Source organism: Dipteris shenzhenensis, chromosome 7 (assembly GCF_047967505.1).
Source record: "Dipteris shenzhenensis isolate YYH24624 ecotype China chromosome 7, Dip_SZ_1.0, whole genome shotgun sequence".
Taxonomy (NCBI): domain Eukaryota; kingdom Viridiplantae; phylum Streptophyta; class Polypodiopsida; order Gleicheniales; family Dipteridaceae; genus Dipteris; species Dipteris shenzhenensis.
Genome location: NC_141602.1, coordinates 3,397,120 through 3,417,954, shown reverse-complemented (window position 1 = coordinate 3,417,954; position 20,835 = coordinate 3,397,120). Strand labels below are relative to the sequence as shown.

At 38.7% G+C, this 20,835-nt stretch overlaps 1 protein-coding gene across 1 annotated transcript; it reads left to right on the top strand.

Moving 5' to 3' along the window:
• The first annotated feature begins 3,032 nt into the window (after positions 1 to 3,032).
• Positions 3,033 to 4,232, top strand: LOC147899825 (ribulose bisphosphate carboxylase small subunit, chloroplastic-like). Its single transcript, XM_087376891.1, has 3 exons — positions 3,033 to 3,260; positions 3,556 to 3,687; positions 3,770 to 4,232. The coding sequence occupies exons 1-3, from the start codon at positions 3,096 to 3,098 to the stop codon at positions 3,989 to 3,991; spliced, it is 519 nt and encodes a 172-aa protein (XP_087233017.1). The 5' UTR covers positions 3,033 to 3,095; the 3' UTR covers positions 3,992 to 4,232.
• The last annotated feature ends 16,603 nt before the right edge of the window (positions 4,233 to 20,835 follow it).

Below are 20,835 nucleotides of genomic sequence, written 5' to 3'. Positions count from 1 at the left end.
CCTCTGGCAATACACGTCAGTAGAATTGGATATCCCAAACAAGTGCAATGTGGTCTAAAATGCTCCAAAACACAAATAGGCCAAAGGGCACGCTATCGAGTTTGATGCCGTGTGTTATGAAATACAATGACCTTTGGCATGCTTATGAACCATATAGCAAGCAAGTGCATGGAAAAAGAAATAATTCAAAATTGTAAATAGTGTTGGGTTTATTAAAAGATCTTTACACATGCACAAATTGCCATTTTCAAGTTCTTCCATTTTAGGGTGAATCTAGATACCATTATCAACAACTATCAATGTTTCAAGACCACCATGCAGTAGTCCCACTACTTTGGATTCCAAATTTTCAATCCATTTTGGTATTCAACAAATCAAAAAAAAGTTATGGAGTGTGCCCGTGTGCATTACTTTAGCACAACATTGGAGGCCCGTTAACCCATGCCTAATGTTCTCATTTAGGTGTGTCCTTGGGTTGAGGAGAAGCGCACATAGTGTACTTTTGAATGATTACTTGGTTGCATGTATGTATAGAACAAAAATTTGATGTTTTTAAATAAATTGATATATCCTATAGTCTTTAAGATGCATGCTTCACATGCAACATAGCACTTGTAATGCTTTAACAGTCTCGTTCCAAATCCTTATTCCATAATTTTTTGGTCTCATGTTCAAGTTTGGAATGTGTGTGAATGTGTACTACAACTCGAAGATAAATTTTGCTGAATTGTTGAGCAATGCATAAGTTATGGGTCATGCAAGATACCTATATACAAAAAGTTCCCTGAACCTCACCAAAAATGTCTACACCCAAGCAAACAATGTAATATAGCAAGCAATGAAAAAATAGATGCAAAAAGAGATGGCCAGAAGATAAGATATAAAAAGGAGAGAATTTGAAGTTATGAAATATAAGAAGATGTTGCTTTTGTAAATTTAGTCTTTGAGAAATTTACTATGGAACGAAAAGAAAATTTGAGGGATATTTTTCCAATTCTCCTATGTTTAAACTAAACACACAAAGAAGGAGGGTTTTGCAAGCATAGGGAAGGAGACAGTGGAAGAACAAGATAGAGGGGAGGATATAGTGGAAGAAGGGCTACCCTACAATCCACCCATACGTGAGAATCTCTTTTATATTTCCATTTGAGCCTCATTTAAGTTCTAATGAATAGCACCTCTCTAGAATTGGAATGAATCTAGCTCTATACATTTACATTTGAGCTCTAGTTCAGCTCTAGTTCACAATTTGAATAGTACATCTCTAGAGGAGGAATGAACCTAGTTCCATACATTTGCATTTGAGCTCTAATTCACGATTTGAATAGCACCCCTCTAGAGGAGGAAGAAACATGATTATTGGCCATGATATCAAGCTTTAATTGATGGCATGTAGTATCACATACATTTCAACGGCCTCCATGAGTATGTGCGAGCAGAACTCATATTAAAAGGAAAATACTCATGACTCATGAGAGAAAATTTAAAGGATAATAATCTAGAGACATAAGTACAAAGTAGTAAGAGATGCCCTTGCATTGCCGAGTCAAGCATATGCATTGATAAATTCTTTGAGCAAGTCAAAGATATGGAATGAGCACCATAAGAGAGAGAGAGAGAGAGAGAGAGAGAGAGAGAGAGAGAGGAGGAGGAGAGGAGGAGGAGGAGGAGGAGCGACATGAATTATAGTGGGTAGGACATTTTCATATATCTCCCCTATATTTTAGTTCTTTTTTGGGGGTTAATGGAACAACCTATTGTCGTTTGTCTCCTCATCCCTTTGGTATTTTTAAATAATTAATTTTTCTCTTTTGTAGCTTTCCACCTCTTAGACTCAACTTTCTCTGTGACACTAAGTGATGAAATCTTCCTTGTGCTCATGTAGCATCTTTTGTCAATTTTCTAAGGCATAAGCTAAAACTCTTGATTTATCCTTTGAATAACCTCCCAAATGTCTTGAAATAACGACCAAGACATTGGAGAATGAACATTTAATTATTGTGAGATGTATGACAAAGCAGTGTGCTAGGGCCATGTGGTAAGAGATTAGATCTCTTATGCAAATTTATAACTGTAATATCATAAATAAATATAGAAGATAATATAATAACATTATAAATAAACCCTACAAAGAGAATAAGGTTAATGCATTGATAGAAAAAAATTAACGGTGCTATGTCTATCTCTTTCTTTCTTAGCCTTGAGCTCATGTTAAGAATTGGCCTCCACAAATGTTCCTCATGATTGGGATCCATAACTTTGCATTTTCTCTACTTAGTTACAATTGCAAGTGTGCATTGGAATCCCTTCTACAATAAAAAACATTGTATAATTCTTTGTCCTTCTATCCAATATATAGTACAATTAAAAAAGAATTGCAACTTGACCATGCCCTATAATGATCTTGTCACTGCTACTAACGACGATCATGAGGGTTATCTTTATAGAACCTATCATATGACCATGTAGGCACTTTCTTATACTCTAATAAAATCAAGGCATGGGAAACCCTAACAAAATAAGCATGGTTATTTGATTTTTTGGTATCACGGAGCTCACTTAAAAGCCTGATAATATATGCTACCTTAAAATAAGCACTATACATGCCATAGTTGATGCTTTTTTTATATTTCCAAGTTCAAGAACGTAGAGTACTTTGCCAAATGGCATAGGGAATGAAGTTATAAGAAACAAACATGGATGGCATTCCAAGTTATTGGGCGGCTCAAGTATGGGGATATATTGGTGGAACATTAAAAAATCAAAAGTTGGGGGAGAAACCTCATGAGGATTTTTCCACTTGTAGCCTCGTGGGAATAGGGTCACCTTGTTCTTCTATGGCGTGCATGATACATGTGAGACAAAGATGGAAATAAAACAAACACTCTAGGCATCTCCAAAGGTGTTGGATGGCCACAAGGAATGGACAAAGCTTGGAGAGTTGAAGAAGTCGAGGGGAGGACGATGAAAACAACTCTAAAACTAGATGAATTTTTAAATAAACACAACAAAAAACCGTTCACACTCATATAGTTACGAGAGTCCTTCCTTACAAATCAAAGCACCAAGAGGAAGTAGCGGAAGAAGATTGAGCTATGGCTATGTCGCTTCGATGCGTAGCTTCTTCTTCCTGTTTCTCGCCTTCCCTGGCTCCTTGTGAGCCCTTGTCCCCGTCGCTGCTCTCTCGAAACGCCACCAACATCGCCTTGCGCCCTCTCGAGCTTTCTGTCTCTAATGGTTGCCGCGTTCATTGCATGCAGGTTTGTCTCCCAGCATTTGATCATTTGTTGCAAACGCACGCACTATTTTGAATCCCGGGATGCGTTTTCGCAAGGATCCTGCGGATCTTTTCTATCTGCTTGAGATGCGTCGTGTTCAGTACTTTGAATAGATCAGGGCTTTCACTTCTTTGAATAGATCAGGGCTTTCCCCTGGCCGTAATCGCTCGGCAACCAGCGTGCCTTGAGTCAGGTTTTGCAATCGTGGGTCTGGATAAAGTTGCAAGACATGAAACACTGTATAATCTTCCGGTTTTTCATGCCTTGCGCCTTGTAGGTCGTCAACCCGCATCAGAATCTCAGGTTCGAGACCTTGTCTTACCTTCCAGCCCTCACAGCCGATCAGGTGGCAAAGCAGATCGACTATATCGTCGCCAAGGGCTGGATTCCCTGTCTCGAGTTTGATAAAGTGAGTGCTCAAATTCCCAGTTTCATAAGTTGAAAAATATGGTGGGCAAGGAGCCTTATGCAAGCGAATTGGTGGTATGCAGAAGGGGGTTGTTTCTCGAGAGAACTCGAGAGGGTGCGGGTACTACGACGGGCGATACTGGACCATGTGGAAGCTGCCCATGTTCGGTTGCCAAGATGCTACCGCCGTGCTGAACGAGATCGAGGAGTGCAAGAAGTCGTATCCCGAGAGTTATATTCGAGTGCTGGGGTTCGATAACAAGAGGCAGGTGCAGTGCGCTGCCTTCCTTGTTCAACGACCCTAAGTTAGCTTCATCATGTCAGTCTAAACATCACATCAAAGAGTGAATAAAGTATATCCAGCTTTTGATCAAGCTTACAATGCTATGGTTATGACCATATCATACAACTTCACGTAGTTGTTAACCTTGGAGTAGTATATTTCACATCTAAAAACATTATATAGTGTGCTTCCAAAAATGTGATCTTTTGATTCTTGCCTTTGAAATAAGTGTGAATGTATCTTGTTAAGGGTCTCTGAAAAGTTAGTGATTTTTTGACCTAATCTTGACCAACATTTATATTTGGTCAACTTGACTCTTGAGGTTGACTAAGTTTTGAAATTGAGGTTAATATAAAGAATAGGAAAGCGAGTTTTTTTGGCTAATCTTTACCAACGTTTATATTTGGTCAATTGACTTTTTTGAAGTTGAGGTTGGCTAATTAGTTTTAATATAAGTTGGTAATGGGCAGTTGTTATTGGGCATTAAAAGGTTGCCTTTCTATAGTACGACATCAACTACTCAACGTAAGTAGTGGTTTTGCCACCTTGTTCTATCGGCATACTTCTCTCTTATGTCTTTAGTTACTTTTGATATCTTTGACTAGCATCGGAGTCTCTTCGTGACTTTTATTCCTCATATTTGTTTTGGCCCATAGGTAGAGGCTACTTAACTTATGTTTGTGCATAGGTTAATATGTTACACCTATGTCTAAGAGGCTTTTCTTTTTCTTTTGGAAATTCACATTACTTATTGAGGGGGAAGGGACAAGGTTAAACATTTCTTCCCACAAAGGTTCAAGAAAATAATCAAACCCTATGTCTAAGAGGCTTTTCGTTTTTGTTTGGAAATTCACATTACTTATTGAGGGGGAATAGGTCTAAGCGGCTTTTCTTTTTGGTTTGGAAATTCACATTGCTTATTGAGGGGGAAGGGACAAGGTTACACATTTCTTCGCCCAAAGGTTCAAGAAAAGAATCAACCCTTATCCACTATTCACTCACATGAGCCATATTTAACTAATAGTCCCACAATTAATTGAAATTTGTTTTTTTTTCTATGGGGGAAATAATCTTGTTGTGACTTTTGAAGCTTTAGCTTATTTGTGATATCATTTGAGTCATATATCTCTATTTGATTGCTCCAATGCCACAGTGTACAATTTGAATGATTCATGCACATCAAGAAATCTAAATAGCAAACAAATTTACACTTTTAAAAAATTTGCAATTATTATGAAATATTTATAAGAAAGATAAGACTTTATAATTCCATGCATCTCACTATAAATAACATTTTTAAACGGCCTCCACTCTAATGTTTAAGAAAGAGCGCTTCCATTGGAATAGCTACTTTGGTTTAGATATCTTGTTATTAAGTAGGTGACGTGTGTTGCTATTATGGCACAACATGATTGTACCTCGTGGTAAGTGGAGTTCTTGGCAAGTGGTGAAGGATGTACAAAATGAAGGAATAGTCTTAGATTATTGTTACTTTTGGCTTGTTAGCCTAGTTAAGTCCATCCCCTAAAGGCACATACAGCGAATCAAATTTTGATAGCCAGATCATAGCCATGTGGTTGGCACGTGTGATTGCCTTCTTTAGTCTAGCTTAATCACCACGTGGTGGCTTTCATTCATTTACCTCTTCTCTCACTTCCAAGCAACTTGCAATTTCTTGTCTTTTAAAACATAAGTTTTGGGAGCTTTCTCATGGTGACACGAGTAGAGGGAGAACATTGATTCTTTTTTACATAGTATAGATTAAGGAGTTATTTAAAATTTTGTGAAATACATATTTGTATTAAGAATTGTAAGAATATTTTCACAATAGATTTTAATAGTCATTTATGATTTGTCTTTGTGGACTCGACTTAATCTTCAAGTGTGTACATGCTAGTATCTCTTTTGATACGGTCGTAAAGTCCAAATCTTGTGAGCATGCACCCATATGGCTTTGTCTTATAGATTTATTCTCTTCTTAGACACGACTCTATAGTATTGCATCCAAATTTGAATTTTCAATGGATATGACTTATGCCATCCTTGCTGGAGGCTAAGGAGTGATTATTTCCCTAGTTTTAAAGGATGTTTCCATCCCGACCTTTATAGCTTATACATCCTTTGTACTTAATGGGGTACAATAAGCCATCTTGGTTTGCTATTTTGTCTTTGCAAAGCCCTCAAATTGAAGATAGGAGTAGCTATGGATCCAAAAAGGAATTTGAGATAGAAGAGGGCGGAGACCATAAGTGCCTCATCTGAAAGGTAAGTTTAAGTGAAACTCGAGCTTCCCCTTATGCTGATTTCTTCTTTGTCATATCACCTGAGGGATGTTTTTTGGTAAATCTTTAGATTATGGAGACGGATTGAATCTTAGGATGCAATTTATGGTTTGTTGAATCTTAGACCATTCCACTTCCACCATGACCATCATGAATTATTGATCCAAATTCTAGGAGTAGCTCATGGAGGGTGTTTGGGCTAGGAGGTTGGCCATTGCATAGCCTTGCTGCTATCATAAGCCTATTGGTTGTATTTTTATTACTTTGAACAAGGTTGGATGTAATTGCTTTGTAAGAGAAATGAAGCTTGAATTTTGCCACATGATAATGACATAGATTTTTCGATTAAATCAAGCTCACTTTAGTATGAGGGTGCCTCACCAATACATATCTTTGGAAAGAATGATGTTTCTTTGTGATTGGATCCCATAACCTGCATGTTTTAGAATGTCAAAACCATGGTTAACACATACGATCACGTTCGATGCGTACCGTTCGATATTAGTGCAGTACTAAACGAACTCAAAAATCTTTGGCATACGTCTGATAGTAAGTTCGATACCCAAAAAAAAACGACACTGATTTTAATGTTTTAGAGTAGGTACTTGTACAAGCTTTAAAACTTATACAAACATGTTATATAGGTGCTTGATGGAGATAAAGAGGGAGAGAGATGAAGATGCTTGATGCAGCTTGAGCCTCGTCACTTGTTGGAGATGGAGAGGGGAGAGTCGAGACTCAGAGTTGGAGGTAGATGCTTGAGATCATAGTGAGAGGAGAGGGCGTTTATATGGAGCCTTGCCATTTGGGAGGCCCAAAATTAGTTTGGCAGAACCACCACCAATAATAACAAAACCAGCCATCCACCCCAAAAAAAAAAAATGTATGGATCATACGGTATGGTACGGGACGTACGGGACGTTCTGTACAGCAAGTGAGGGCAACCATGGTCAAAACACATATAATAAATTTTGCATGCAATCGGCTATGTAGTTTATCTAGAATTATAAGCATAGACAAGAGAGCCAAGTACTCTCAAATGATTTATTGATCACTTTACACTTTTGAGATTTTCTTCTAGAGTGATGTTTTGCAATATTGTCATTGGACTTTGGTTCATCAAATAGACTAAAATTCCACATGCTCCAATATCGTTGGGAGATTTTTATCTCATCCATCATGCATCTAGTTGATTCTACCATGATTGTGTTCTTTCTCTTTGTAGCTCCATGTTGTTGAGGAGTTTATTTGCGAGTAAACTATATCTTGATTCCATGATCTTTGCAAAATAGGTCAAACTCATTGTTAGAAGAATAGGGATAACTCCTTGTTTGTAAGCCACCAAATGAAGAGGGAAAGGGGGAACTAATACCTATAAAGAAATAAAGGACAAACAGAGGGATAGAGACTCTTGCCATGTGGGTAGATTGCAACTCGAGTGACACACCATTGTTCTTCTTGTATTAAATAAAAGATGGACCTTTATGGCAAAACCTCTACCACACTGGATAGTCATGGTGCTAGCCATTCCTTAGACCACACATGGGCATTCCTAAGGGGTATTATTACAATCAATATGGGGCCCATTTGTAGGGGAAGATAAGGCTATGCATAGTTTTATATAGAGGCAGGTAGAAGGCCCTGATTATGGTTAGAAATGGACAAGGCTTAGGGGGGCTTTATAGGCCCTTAAGGCTTTCTCAAAATCAACATAAAATTTCCAAATTGACCCATTACAATCAGAGGTTAAGAAGGTGCATGGAAAGATAGACTTATCATGTGGTGGTATCTTAGATTGATTTACTTACAATGTGATGGTATCCTAGATTGATCTAATGATGAGGCTGGCACATTACTCTCTCCATATAGACTTCAAGAAGTGTCCCCTCCCCTTATGCAAAGCATCACCTCTATTGCTCTTGGGAAGCTTGTGTGGACACTTAATAGATCCTTTCATGACTATCCAATCATTCAAGTTGTACGTGCAAGGGATCCGATTATACAATGCACTTATAGTGTTGTGGAACACATAAGAGGTCACAACATTTTGGTCATGTAGTTCTATTCCTCACCTTGCTTGCAAGGCAATGAAGAGCTTGTGATAGGAACAAGTAGAGGAATAGAGGTCACAATACAAAGAATGGACCTCTAATATAGGGTAGGTGAATAGGGTGTATCTTGAAGGGAGAAGTAGCTCCAACAAAGGCAAAGGAGAGGGGCAGAGAGAGACATAGAGAGGGTGGATCTAGAGGGTGCAACCCCAAAGGTAGAGGAGGTTTAAAAAGCAACTATAGGAGGTTCTATAGGGTGTTGTATACATGAAATCAGAAATTGCAGGAAGAACAGTTAGACCAAAGTAGGAGGGGTTAGAGAAAGAGGAGGTAGAGCAAGAAGGGGTAGATCAGCTCTATAAGAGGCGCTGCAATAAAAATTTGAAAAGTGGAGGGAGAAAAAAATTGAATTAGAAGTAGAGGAGCAAAGAAAGAGGGGTATATTTGCAACAGACTAGAGGAGTAGAAAATTGCACCCAAAAGGGCCCACAAAGTCTTGAATAAGATTTGAGGCTAATCTAGGGAAGGTGCAAATAGGAGGAGGGTCTAGCATTGGTGAAGGGAGGGGAGGATGAGTTGGGTGGTCCTTAGTGTAAGAGGAAGAGCCAATAGGGGTTGTCTACATGACTACCCACCCTCCACATCAACATGGCATTTCCCCATAAAAAGGATCACTCTCATTGGTACACCTTGAATTCCTCACTAATTCCTTGAATGGAGGTTGTTTGATGTGTGCATACATAAACATCTATCGGCATGTGATGTAGTGGCTGTCATAGGCTCATCGAGAATGTGCTGACAGTATAAAGGCCTAGAAGCCTAAAATACAACTGAGAATGCAAAAGATGTCCCTGAGGTGCATATGCAGTGCCAAATGCTGATGAAAAGACTGATTTGTAGTCCTAGATCCAACCACTGATGTGCATCAAAGTATGGACTGTATACAACAGCCATAAGTGCATACTGAAACACTAAGTCTCCCCAGGTTGCGCTATGGTTGAACTTGATGATGTCTAGTGCATTGGGGCACGACTGCACTGATGCATAGTATCCTCATCCTGAGGAATGATCTGCTAATCGGTAGAGATGGTGGTGATAATTGGATCCAAGAGTGCAATGTGGCATAACTGAGCCGATGCTGGAATGTCTTGAAGACTAATGTGCTGATCTGGTGCTGATCTGTACTACTAAAGGGAACTGAGCCCAAGGTATGCTCTGTGTTAGATGTGAAGGCATTAGTGATGGATGTTGTAAAATCACCTGAAGAGCTTAATGTGCTATGGCATAAATCTTCGCATGCGGCTAGAAATGTGAGCGCCTCATACTGAGGACTTACCTGTTGAATAACTGTATGAGCATAGGTGAACTATTGTTGAGTATCTGCATTTGTGGCAAAGGATGGAATCGCATCCATGCATAAAGATGATGGATGTGCATCATGAGAATCAAACTATGCTGATATGAGTGGGACTGCCTCATATTGAGGACTTATTGTCAAATTTGCCTCATGCTGAGGACTTACTGTTGAATGTGCCTCATGCTGAGGGATTACCAAGGAGTGTGCCTCATGCTGAGGGCTCATGGACAAGTATGCATGATCAAAAACTATGGGCTAATCCATGCTAACATCTAAAACATCTGCATCTGATCTATCAAGGCCAATGAGGCTCGAGTCCGCATCATACAATGGTACATACCCTGTGGCAATAAATGGTAGAAGAAGATTCTCTTTCCACTCATGAATCTCATCCAGAGTCATGACTGGTGTATTGTCAGCTGTGTGATGAGAATAACTCCATGCTGGAGGTGGTCTGGTGCTCTACGCAAGAGGCTTACTCATGTACCGGCAAGAGTGTCCACCCATGAGAACACTATGTGTGAGTTGCCGCTAGGGGGCTTATGCTAAACGATCAAAACCAAGTCATGTGAGAATGCATGTGTGCCAAGGATCAAGCCTGTAGTAAAGAGATGACAATTGCGTGTCGGGAGTAACCAAGAGGTTGTACAAGGCTGATGTATGTGTAGGAACCAATGCCAAAAATAGTCAACAAATGTGATTGTACATGGGTGGCATGTGTGTGTGCAAATGTGCAACAATCCAGAATCCGAGAGAGGGATAACTCTGCCAAGTGTCATGATGAAGTGCTAAAGTACCAAATGCCAAGAGAACTGAATTGGTGTCAATGTGTGAATGTGTATACCGAGGATAGAACCACATGGACTGACATCGGTAGGAACTAATCGGGTAATGTGGCAATTGCAGGCTTGGCTTGGTGGAGTTGGATCTCCTCAATGGCGAAGCTAGTCTATAGCTAGACTACACGTCAAAGTGTTAAATGCAGTAAAAGAATTTTATATTAATTCATTTTAAGTGCTGGGTACGCTGCAGTGGATTAGGAGGTGGCTTTGATGATGAGGAATCAATGATGGTGACCTATGAAAATATCAAATGGAAGATCTAATGTGTTGATCCCATAGAGCACGAGTTGGCAATCATTTTTTCTTTTTACAGCTCTATGAAACTCCTCCCGGATCAAAAGATACGGCTCCCGGAAGGATAGTCCAAACTTTGATGCCAAGAGAGTGCTCAAAATGATGAGGCGTCCTAGAGTGAGGTGGCACTAAGGAGGTCACATGCAGAAAGGCATTGTGCCTGTGTAGAGGCAAGTGTGCCTTACTCATACTGTGCCATGTGTCATTGTTGACTGGGCATGCTGACTAGGCAGCTCACATGGTAGGATGATGTGGCTATGAGGGATGAGGTTGCCACGTGTCACCAAATTTACCAACTGTGAGACTCTAACCTAGCTCATGGACTCACTCACCTTCTGTGACCCAAGGTTTATGTAACCCGGGTTAGTTCAACCATTGACTATATCCATGGTCTATTCACCTAACCATGGTTAGAAGTAATCTGCCACGTGTCCAATGTTGACCTCTGGGTGTGGCTAACCAAGCTTTTACTAACCATGGTATGTGTTAGCCATGTGGCATTGTCTCCCTCAAATGACTCTCAGGACTCAGGAGAGCTTGATCATCGTGAGGAGTCGCGAGCTATGGCACTCTAGAGTCAATTGTGGAGCTCGGAAGCTGCAGGTCGAGCTGCGCTCCCATTGAATTGTGTTGATGTAGATGAAGGACGCTGGCTATAGAGCATTGGAGGAGGCCGGGTGTTGTGACCTCGCTGGAGGAGGTGGAACATGATGGCGTTGCTTTTGTGGTGAAGTCAATTGGCCAGCAAAGAGGTCAACAATGGAGTCACCCGTCGTTGGAGCTTGGGCTAGAGGTTGCCCATGGAGCCTTGGCTTTGTAGGGTCGAGAGCTCATTAGGAGCGGCTATGATGGTCACAGTGGGTCACCTTGGTCGTGAGCTGAGCACAGGGGCATCGGCCATGACGCTTGTTGTTTATGATGCTATAGATCCGCAATGGAGCGATGAGGGCTTTGGTCATGGCTCGTGGCATGGAGTACTTACACGACCTTGTGCAAAGCTTTGAGTCAACGATGGAGGCCGACCAGCGAGCTTGTTGTAGAGACCGAGTGAAGCAAACAGGAGGCCGAAGCTTTGGTTGCAGCCATGAGCAGGAGGAGCTCGGAGTAAGCTATAATCTTGCTACATACGACGTGGTTGGAGATGATTAACAAGCATGTGCGTTGATGAGTCCTTATAGAAATGAGTTGCAAGCTGTGTCAAGAGCTTAGTGGTTGGAGCATGAGCTACTATAGGAGTTGTATGCTTTCATATTGCAAGAGTTGTGCAGTTGAAGCTTGAGGATTGCATCACTTTCATTCCACTTGGCTGGCTGTTAGTCTCAAGAGCAACATAGCTTAGTTTATCTTAGAGGCAATTGAGCCCTTGCTTAAACTCACTTGACTAGTTTCTATCAAAATTAGTCGCTTTCCTCACACATACACTCATTACATATCCTGGAATTCGATCATCCACAATTCAATGAGAAAATTTCACAATGTCAAAGATCATATTGTATCTATAGGCAAATTGCACATTATTTCATAGTGCACTCCATATGTAAAGCCTTTTTGGCTATAATTTTGGAATTTGTGCACATATTTTAGCCTTCTAGGATATTCCTAGCATCACTTACCATATTAAGTCTAGTAACAATTTGGATTAGATTGTATTTCTATCTTCACTAGTAGAGGAAATTGCAATTGACAAAGGTAATATTATTATAAACACTTTGAGTATTATTTTGCATTATGACTACATCTAGAAACATCAATCTAGAGGCCTATGATAAGCTAGACAACTACAATTATAGTACATGGAAGTATCAAATGGAGACCATACTTGTTCTACAAGATAAGTGGAAGTGTGTAGGCAGATCTACACCTAGACCATTTGGTAACCCCATAATAGATCCTGTAGCATAGGTAAAATGGGATAAGAACAATAATTATTCCTCTCACTTGATCAAGAAAAATGTTCAATATGTCATATTTGGGAAATTGAACACGGTTAAGATATCAAGGGTGGCATGGTATATGTTCTCAACTATTCACGAGTCCAAGAACACTACTAGAATCTTAATAACCAAAAACTTGATCAATCAATTTTTTGCAATAGCAATGAATCTATCGTGCCTATGCACTCAAAACAAAATACATTGACAATCAACTTGTAGAACTAAGAGACACTATGAAGCCCATAGACAAAGGACTTCATCCTCAATGGACTAAATGAAGGAAATGAGAATCTAGTTGAAAGTATTGCCATTCAAGGCAAGTTTGATCACTTGACGAAATGTAATCAGTGTTACTTTATAAGGAACTCTTGATTCAAGCCATCTAGGCAAGGTCACAATGTTGTAATATGATGTCACCAAGTAATACTCTTTCTATAATAAAGTGCACCTTCACATCAATGTGTTTTTCCTTGGGGTGATCTACTAGATTCTTTGCTACTGCTCAACTTGATTGACTATCATAGTATATTGTTTTTGGCTTTAGCTTTGTATCATCAAAGTAATATATTTTTAACAATAGTCTTCTAATCCTCACATGCAAAGTAATTTATTTTTAACAATAGTTTCATCAAAGTAATCTAGCTTTAACAATAGTCTTCTAAGCCATATAGCCTTATGTGCACCTACTGTGAGTGCCTTGTATTCTATTTTTGTTGAAGATAAAGAAATAGTTGGTTGATGTTTGATTTTAAGAACTAGGTTTGGCTTTTTAGGGTAGGACTTGACTTTGTAATCCCACATGTTTGTATTTTTTTCTTTCCTAGTGGCCACTCACATGAATATCAAGTGTTGTTTTTGTACAAGACATCCATTTCTCCATTCATAGAAATTTTCCATTCTAGCTTGTCAACTATATCGTCAAAGTGCACAAGCGCTTCTATAGCCATGGTGGCATAAGAGCATAATTTATGCTTTCAACTTGAATTGCTTTGCCTTTCTCAAAATATATTGACCTAGGTGGAGGTTTTAATTCTCTTGTAGATTTCTTGAGTTGTAGTTCTTTTGGTCTTCTTTCTGCAATTCTTGCTCTTCTTCATCAACCTTTTTTGGATGTGATAAAGTAGTCAATGTGACATCTTGTGTATTTGATGCATTCCATTCTAATTCTTCATCAAACACTATGTTTTGGAAGTTTTGGTTACCTTGGTAAACCTTGTTGGGGGTTCCTTAGTGTGGTTGTCACGTGGTTGTGACAAATAGCATATCTCTACATGGATGAGAGGATTCATGAAGTTCGGATTTTAGAGGTTCTCAAGCATTTGGTTAGCTCATTGCTCCCATAGCTCTCCATGAGAGTCTTCTTACTCCATTAAGTTATCAGGATTTTCTCACAAGTGGCTCATCAATTAGCATTGGCATAGCTAGCAGATTGGCCTAGATTTCTCCTCTCTTTCCAATTTTATTGTTTGCTTCACCGCTCATGTGCAAGGTAGTAACTACCTTTATAAATATGTTGCTCACTATGTTGAGAAGCCTGTGTGGCTTATTTTTAGTACTTTGATCTACCCTATGTCACCAACAGATCTATCTAGTGGGTAGTAACATTTCATGTAATCGGGTTTGTTGAAATATCACTGTATGTTGCTACAAACCTGGTTGGGTTGCGTGACTTGTCTCTTGAGTCTTTATTCAATATAGTTTCAAATTTAGCATTTCTATTGAGTCTGTGATCTCTAGCATTTCAGGCAAGATAATTTTCAAGCATTTTGTATATTTGAGATTTTATGCTTTAAATCCTAACAATTTGTATTTTGTCTACTGCTGTTGTCGACCACTATGGATAGTTGGTCAAAGTCAGTATCTAAATCTGGGTTGCCAGATACCTCTATGGTAAAGTTTGATGGTAGGAATTTTCCATCATGGTAGTAGCTATTCGTCCAATTGCTTCTTATGAAAAAGGCCTTCGGGGAGTCATGTTAGGAACAAAGAAGAAACCTACTAATAACCAGGGTTTGGAGAAAATACAAGCATCGGATTTGAAGAACAAGAGGCTAGAAATTATGAAAGATGATCCACATTAGGAAAAAACGGAGCCCATTTTAGGGCCTTGTAAAAAATTCATGATTTTCTAATTTTCTTGGCTCAAAACTAAAATTTTCTAGAGTGAGAAGCACAAATTTATACAGTCGAGCATTAAATTGGAGATATAAATCATGAAATAAATAAATTAACATTTTGAAGTTCCCGTTCAAGCATTTTTGAGTGTGTCATAAATGCTATGTCCAAGGACCCAAATGATTTTTAGTATTTTAGTGCAGAATTTGGTGGTTTTGGAATTACCATTGTGTTTGGACCAACTGAAAACCCCCAAAACAACTTTTGAATCACTAAATTTGGCCTCTCAAAGGGGTCAAAAAGACCAAAACAAGTGCTTGACAGGAGTGTTCTTAAGAAAGCGATTTGGGCACTTGGCCCTGTTGTGCTTAAGAAAGTGGGCCAAGTGCCCAAATCACTTTCTTAAGCACTCCTACCAGGCACCCATTTTGGTCGTTTTGACCTCTTCAGGAAGACATTTATGACATTCAAAAAAGCTCGAGTGAGAGATTCAAAATGTCAGTTTATCTATTTTGGGATTTGGTGTAGCATTTATGACACACTAGAAACCAAGGGCAGGAACTTCAAAATGTCATTGTGTCGAGTATCTCTAGAGAGATAAAGTCTATTTTTTTGAAAAAAGAAAAGCATTTCCAACATAAAGTTAGCCTCTCTCTCTCATTGCAGGATCTCTATTTTTTGTCTAACCTAAAAGGCCCCAAAATGACTCCATCTTTTCCTAATGCACATGTGAATCTGGAAGATGATTATGCCCTTTGAGAAGTTCAAAGCTTGTGACAATCATAGGCTCCTGTGTGGATGCCTTCTGGGTTTTCTTTTTTGGTTTGCTCTTCGTTAAACTTGTGTGGATAGTTGAGATTAGTAGAGATTTCTTTAATATTTCTTCAGGTTTTTTGCAGTAGCTTCTCTCTCAATTGATTTCCCCTACTCAATTGATTAGTAGATTGGTAAACCTTCGGGAGGTTCCTTAGTATGGTTGGCACATGATTGTGACAAATGGCATATCTTCATGCATTTCTCTACATGGATGAGAGGATTCCTTAAGTTTGGCTTTTGGAGGTTCTCAACCATTTTGGTTAGCTCATTGCTCCCCTAGCTCTCCATGAGAGTTGCCTTGCTCCACTAAGTTATGAGGAGTTGCTCATAGGTGGTTTGTCAATAGTGTTGGCATAGCTAGTAGATTGGCCCAACTTTCTCTCTCCAATTTAGTCATTTGCTTTGTTGCTCATGTGCAAGGTGGCTACCTCTATAAATATGTCGCTCACTATGTTGAGATTTCTAAGTGTGTGTCAACTCTCTTTATAAGCCTTTGTGGGTTATCTTTGCATAGTATTTTGAGTTGCCATCTGTGGCAACAATTCTGTCTAGTGGTAGTATCATTTCATGTGGTTGGGTTTATTGTAAGGTCATTGTATGTTGCTACAAACTTGGTTAAGTTGTGCAACTTATCTCTTGAGTCTTTTCTTCAATATAATTTTGAATTTAGTGTGTCCATTGGCTCTCTAATCTCTAACATTTCATGCAAGATAACTTTCAAGAGTTTTGTAGTATTTGAGATTCATGTTTTAAATCCCAACACTATGATAATAGGAAGCTCTCTTGATACTTTAAATATTTAGGAGTTACCTTTTGTGCTCCTCCATGGAACTATCTAAATGCAAAATGTTATAATGAAGCTTTATACGTAACACGATGAATATATTTGCTTCTTGGACCTTGTGGAGATGTACATGGAGCAACCTATGATGTGGATTTAGATTAAAAGAGGGCTTTGATGATATTTTATGACCTTGACTTTGAGGGATAAAATTCATTGTTATTATATATATATATATATATATATATATATATATATATATAGTGAATTTCTATTTTAAACTTAAGTAAATTGATGGAAATTTACTATGATCAAGTTCATACGATTAATCATTAGGTAGATTTTATATTTACACAAGAATTGATTCATCTAATATGACTTAGAAATTTCCCATGAGATGATTGCTTAGGTATTGCAAAAGTTGTACATCATCAAGGAGGAAAAATAAGTTTATGGAAAAGGCTTTTCTTAGAAAAAGTAAACATTATTTTAAATTTTAATTTTACATGAAAACTATATTTTTTAGGCACACACACACATAGATGCACATGCACACACACACGTAGGTGCACATGCACATGCAGCACACACACACATATGCATGTATGTATGTAGTATGTATATGTATATGTATATCTCTTAATTTGTTATAGTAGACAAATGTTTACATATACATACATGTGTGTGTGTGTGTGTGTGTGTGTGTGCGTGCGTGCTATCAACTATACTATAGAATCAATTCTCAATGTGCTAGTAAACCAAATATAGCCATATATCATTGCCCTTAACCCCACATAAGACAATAATCCATTATTTACCACATCGTCCTTCTGACAAAGTGTCTAAGTGGGAGTCAATTAAAATATTCACATTCATGTTAGTAAATTGCAAAAAGTACAATAATACTCATGACTAGTCTCCAATAGAAAGTCCAATCCTATTTATCAGTAGTTGGAGATAATCTGTTGTAGAGTATTCCTCAAAGTTTCCAACATCGTATCTTCATGCCTTGGATTTTTCAATGCAAACTTGATGGAGAGGTATGCCGACTCACCTGGCACCATCACAACCAAATGAAACTTAAAACAATTCATTCAAGTTGTGGTAGCCAGGCTTCAATGCCATCACACAATTGTTATCCATGTCACTCTATCTAGATTAGCATAATCAAATCATGGCATTCTAGTATTCAAAAATTATCACAAGTTGTCATTTAGACCATTAATGAAATGATTATAAAATATTAAAGTAATTCCCAAGGGAATATATGGATTAATTAGAGGCCCTATCATCCTTTTATTAGCTCCCAACCAATCATGATGTTGAATCATGTTAAGCCTGCAAACAAGAGCCATTAGGTATGTCTGACTGGTCAATGAGACACTTGTAAAAGATATATTCATGAAATTATGTAGAGTCCCAAGTCTCTTTGTACATAATAATATCCCACATAATGTAGATAGTCCCAAGTCTCTTAGACAAAACTTTGTAGGGATCCAACCAATAAGTATAGGCTATGTATGCAAGTTCAAAGTATCAATGATCATAAGATAGAAAGTTCCAAATAAATCTATATATACATATGTAGCTTGGTTTTGATCTACCCTTTCTCATTTAGTCAAGTTTTCATTTTACTAGGGTCTGCACTCCAATTAATTTAAGGGGGCTATGTGGAAATCAAAAAATTGCCAAGAGAAAACCTTGAGGAGCCTATACTTTCTTGTATGCTTAATGCAACCACAAAAACCTTGAGGAGCCTATACTTTCTTTTATGCTTAATGCAGCCATAAAAGAATCCTCTATGGGGAAAAAGTTGAGAAAAGGTTTAGTGGAAAAAATCTTTAATAGCAAACGGACTCCGTTATATATGAAGTCAAAGAATGGTAGCGGTCCTACTTAATATGACATTGTAAATTGTCATTTCTACAAACTTCCCCAAAAAATAATGCATAGAACCTTAACATAAATCTAAATGTAGAATATGTCTTGACTAAGCTGCTATCATAAAAATCCCATGTTTCATGAGATAAAGCTAGAAAATAAGGCAAAAAATCACTAGATTTTTAATCAAAATAGTAATAAGGCCACAATAGCGGTGGGTAACCATGCATAAACTCACTATTTGAATCGACCTATCTTAATCAATAATGTAAATATCTGCAAACACAGCCCATCTCCCTAGAGAACTCCTTAGATAAACCAATCAAGGGCAATTCCAAAACAATCTTGTTCGTCACAAGTAATCCATGATGTCCCCATGTAACAATATAAAAGGCCTTAGTCCATATAAAAGCCTCCTTCACTCATAACATATCAGACTAACTACCCGATCATATTCGAGTTAATACATTGGATACTGAAACAAAACCAATAAGTGCTAGAATACCCCAAATCACATTCATGAACCTCATCATCATCTCATTCTCTACACACAATACGTCAGTGTTTTGGCAACGTATTGTCCCAGTTGATCTCAAGACTGCAATTTTTGTTAGGGACCTCTAGTAAGTTAGAGTTGTGAAGGAATGAGTAGTTTGCCGATCATCTCACTATAGACTTTGTGAGAGGGGTTTCTATAAAATTTGGTGATAGAGGATCGTCGCTCAACGTAAAGGCAACAAAGTAACATAGACAGTCGAGGTTCTACAAATTTATCCCTCCCAGCTTAGTGCACGTCATCCCAAACAAAGTTATCTAACTCTTGTGATCATAGTAGATCTACTGGCTACTAGAATTTACCCACTATGTGTCCAAAAGAAATGCACATATAGAGACTAGTCGAGGCATAGAGCTTGGCAATGTTTCAAAGACTATATGAGGCTCAAAATCCATTTGAATGGCATGTAGCCCATGTTTTGATCGCGTTAACACACCGAGCTATTTTTTTAATTACGTCAACATATTGAACTACTTGCTTGCCATCTGGAGGCGTTGGTAGCCCTTGGCCACATTAAAACATGAGAAACCACATGAAGAGTTGTAACTAGACAACTAGAGGTCCAAAATTCAAATGCCTCCTCTGGTGAAAAGTTGTACTATGCATGAATTGGTGGTGCTACTTGTCTGGACCAAGTCGTGGAGAACGTCTAATCGGCAGTGGTAGCAGCACGAGACCCAAAAAATCTAACATAAATTTGAGCTTGACAGATTTTTGTTGTCTGACTCTAAAGTGGAACTCGAGCACACAACCCTTGAAAATGAGCTCTAGTGCATGAACTGGCAGGCCTCTCCGGAGATCAGTTTAGAACTATGTATACAACTCAGCCACGATTGGCTCTGTAGCTTCAATGAAGGACTATGGGTTGTGAGAGGAGCTATTTTTCATGACCATTGGGATACATCAAATCTGTATAAACTATGATGTGAGCAAATGTTATAGGCATTTTGAAGATCAAGCACGATTACCTATACATTTGTGGAGGGAGTGGGAGAGCTTCAAATTGGTGTCTTCAGTGTGTACGCACCCACTTGCAGACATCATTGCCTGGCTTTCTGGGGATAGCTCATGGAGTGTCTCTCGGAGGTGGACTCATGGATTGTTGGAGGGGACTTTAATAATCTTGAGTTCCTAGAGGATAATCAGAGAGGAGCCTCTTTTGCAGAGATGCCAATAGGGGAGAGGAGTACTTGGGAGCAATACATCTTTGCGATCCATGGTACAGAACCTTGGCAAGAGCCTAGGACCTTGGGCAGCCTGCACTTCTCCTTCGGCCAGCGAAGATAGGATGGACTATTTGAGCATCTGGATAGATTCTAAATCTGTCATATCAAAAGTGTGAGATGGCATAGATTGCAATTCATCAAAATTTTGGTCACTATTACCAGTGAGTATGATATCATCCACATAGAGAACTGGGATGATCAAATTTGATTTTTACTGTAGAACTTAGAGTTTTGGCTCAGTGTGAGTATTGAAAAAGCCCTTGGACAACAAAAATTGATGTGTTTTGTGATACCATGCGTGTGGTCCTTGCTTGAGCCCATAGAGTGCTTTTTTAAGCCTGCACACTTTGTGCTCATCCATCACTGACCACAAATCTTTGGGGTTGCTACACATAGATCTCTTCCTTGAGATCCCCATTTGAAAGGAAAGCCTCAACATCCATTTGGTCAACCAACCACCCATAACATGCAGCCGAAAATGACACAATGAGTGGTAGTCATTTTTACTACCGGAGGAAAATTTTGTTCATAGTCAATTCCCTCTTGTGTGCATACTCCTTGGCAATGAGACAAGCTTTGCATTTTGCCACTGTGCCATCTTAAAATACTTTGCCTCATAGATACATTTGGTGCCCCAACATTCTTTCCAACGAGAGGATCAACCAAATCTAGTGTGGCATTCTTTTCAATGGATATAATTTTTTATTCTATGGCTTTTTGCAAGAGGATGA

What these genes read in the sequence shown, in the direction of transcription:
- LOC147899825 (XM_087376891.1), top strand. Translation starts at nt 3,096, where the DNA reads ATGGCTATGTCGCTTCGATGCGTAGCTTCTTCTTCCTGTTTCTCGCCT. An exon ending in GCCGCGTTCATTGCATGCAG is followed by an intron (nt 3,261 to 3,555) that starts GTTTGTCTCCCA and finishes TGCGCCTTGTAG; the next exon opens with GTCGTCAACCCGCATCAGAA. An exon ending in CCTGTCTCGAGTTTGATAAA is followed by an intron (nt 3,688 to 3,769) that starts GTGAGTGCTCAA and finishes GGTGGTATGCAG; the next exon opens with AAGGGGGTTGTTTCTCGAGA.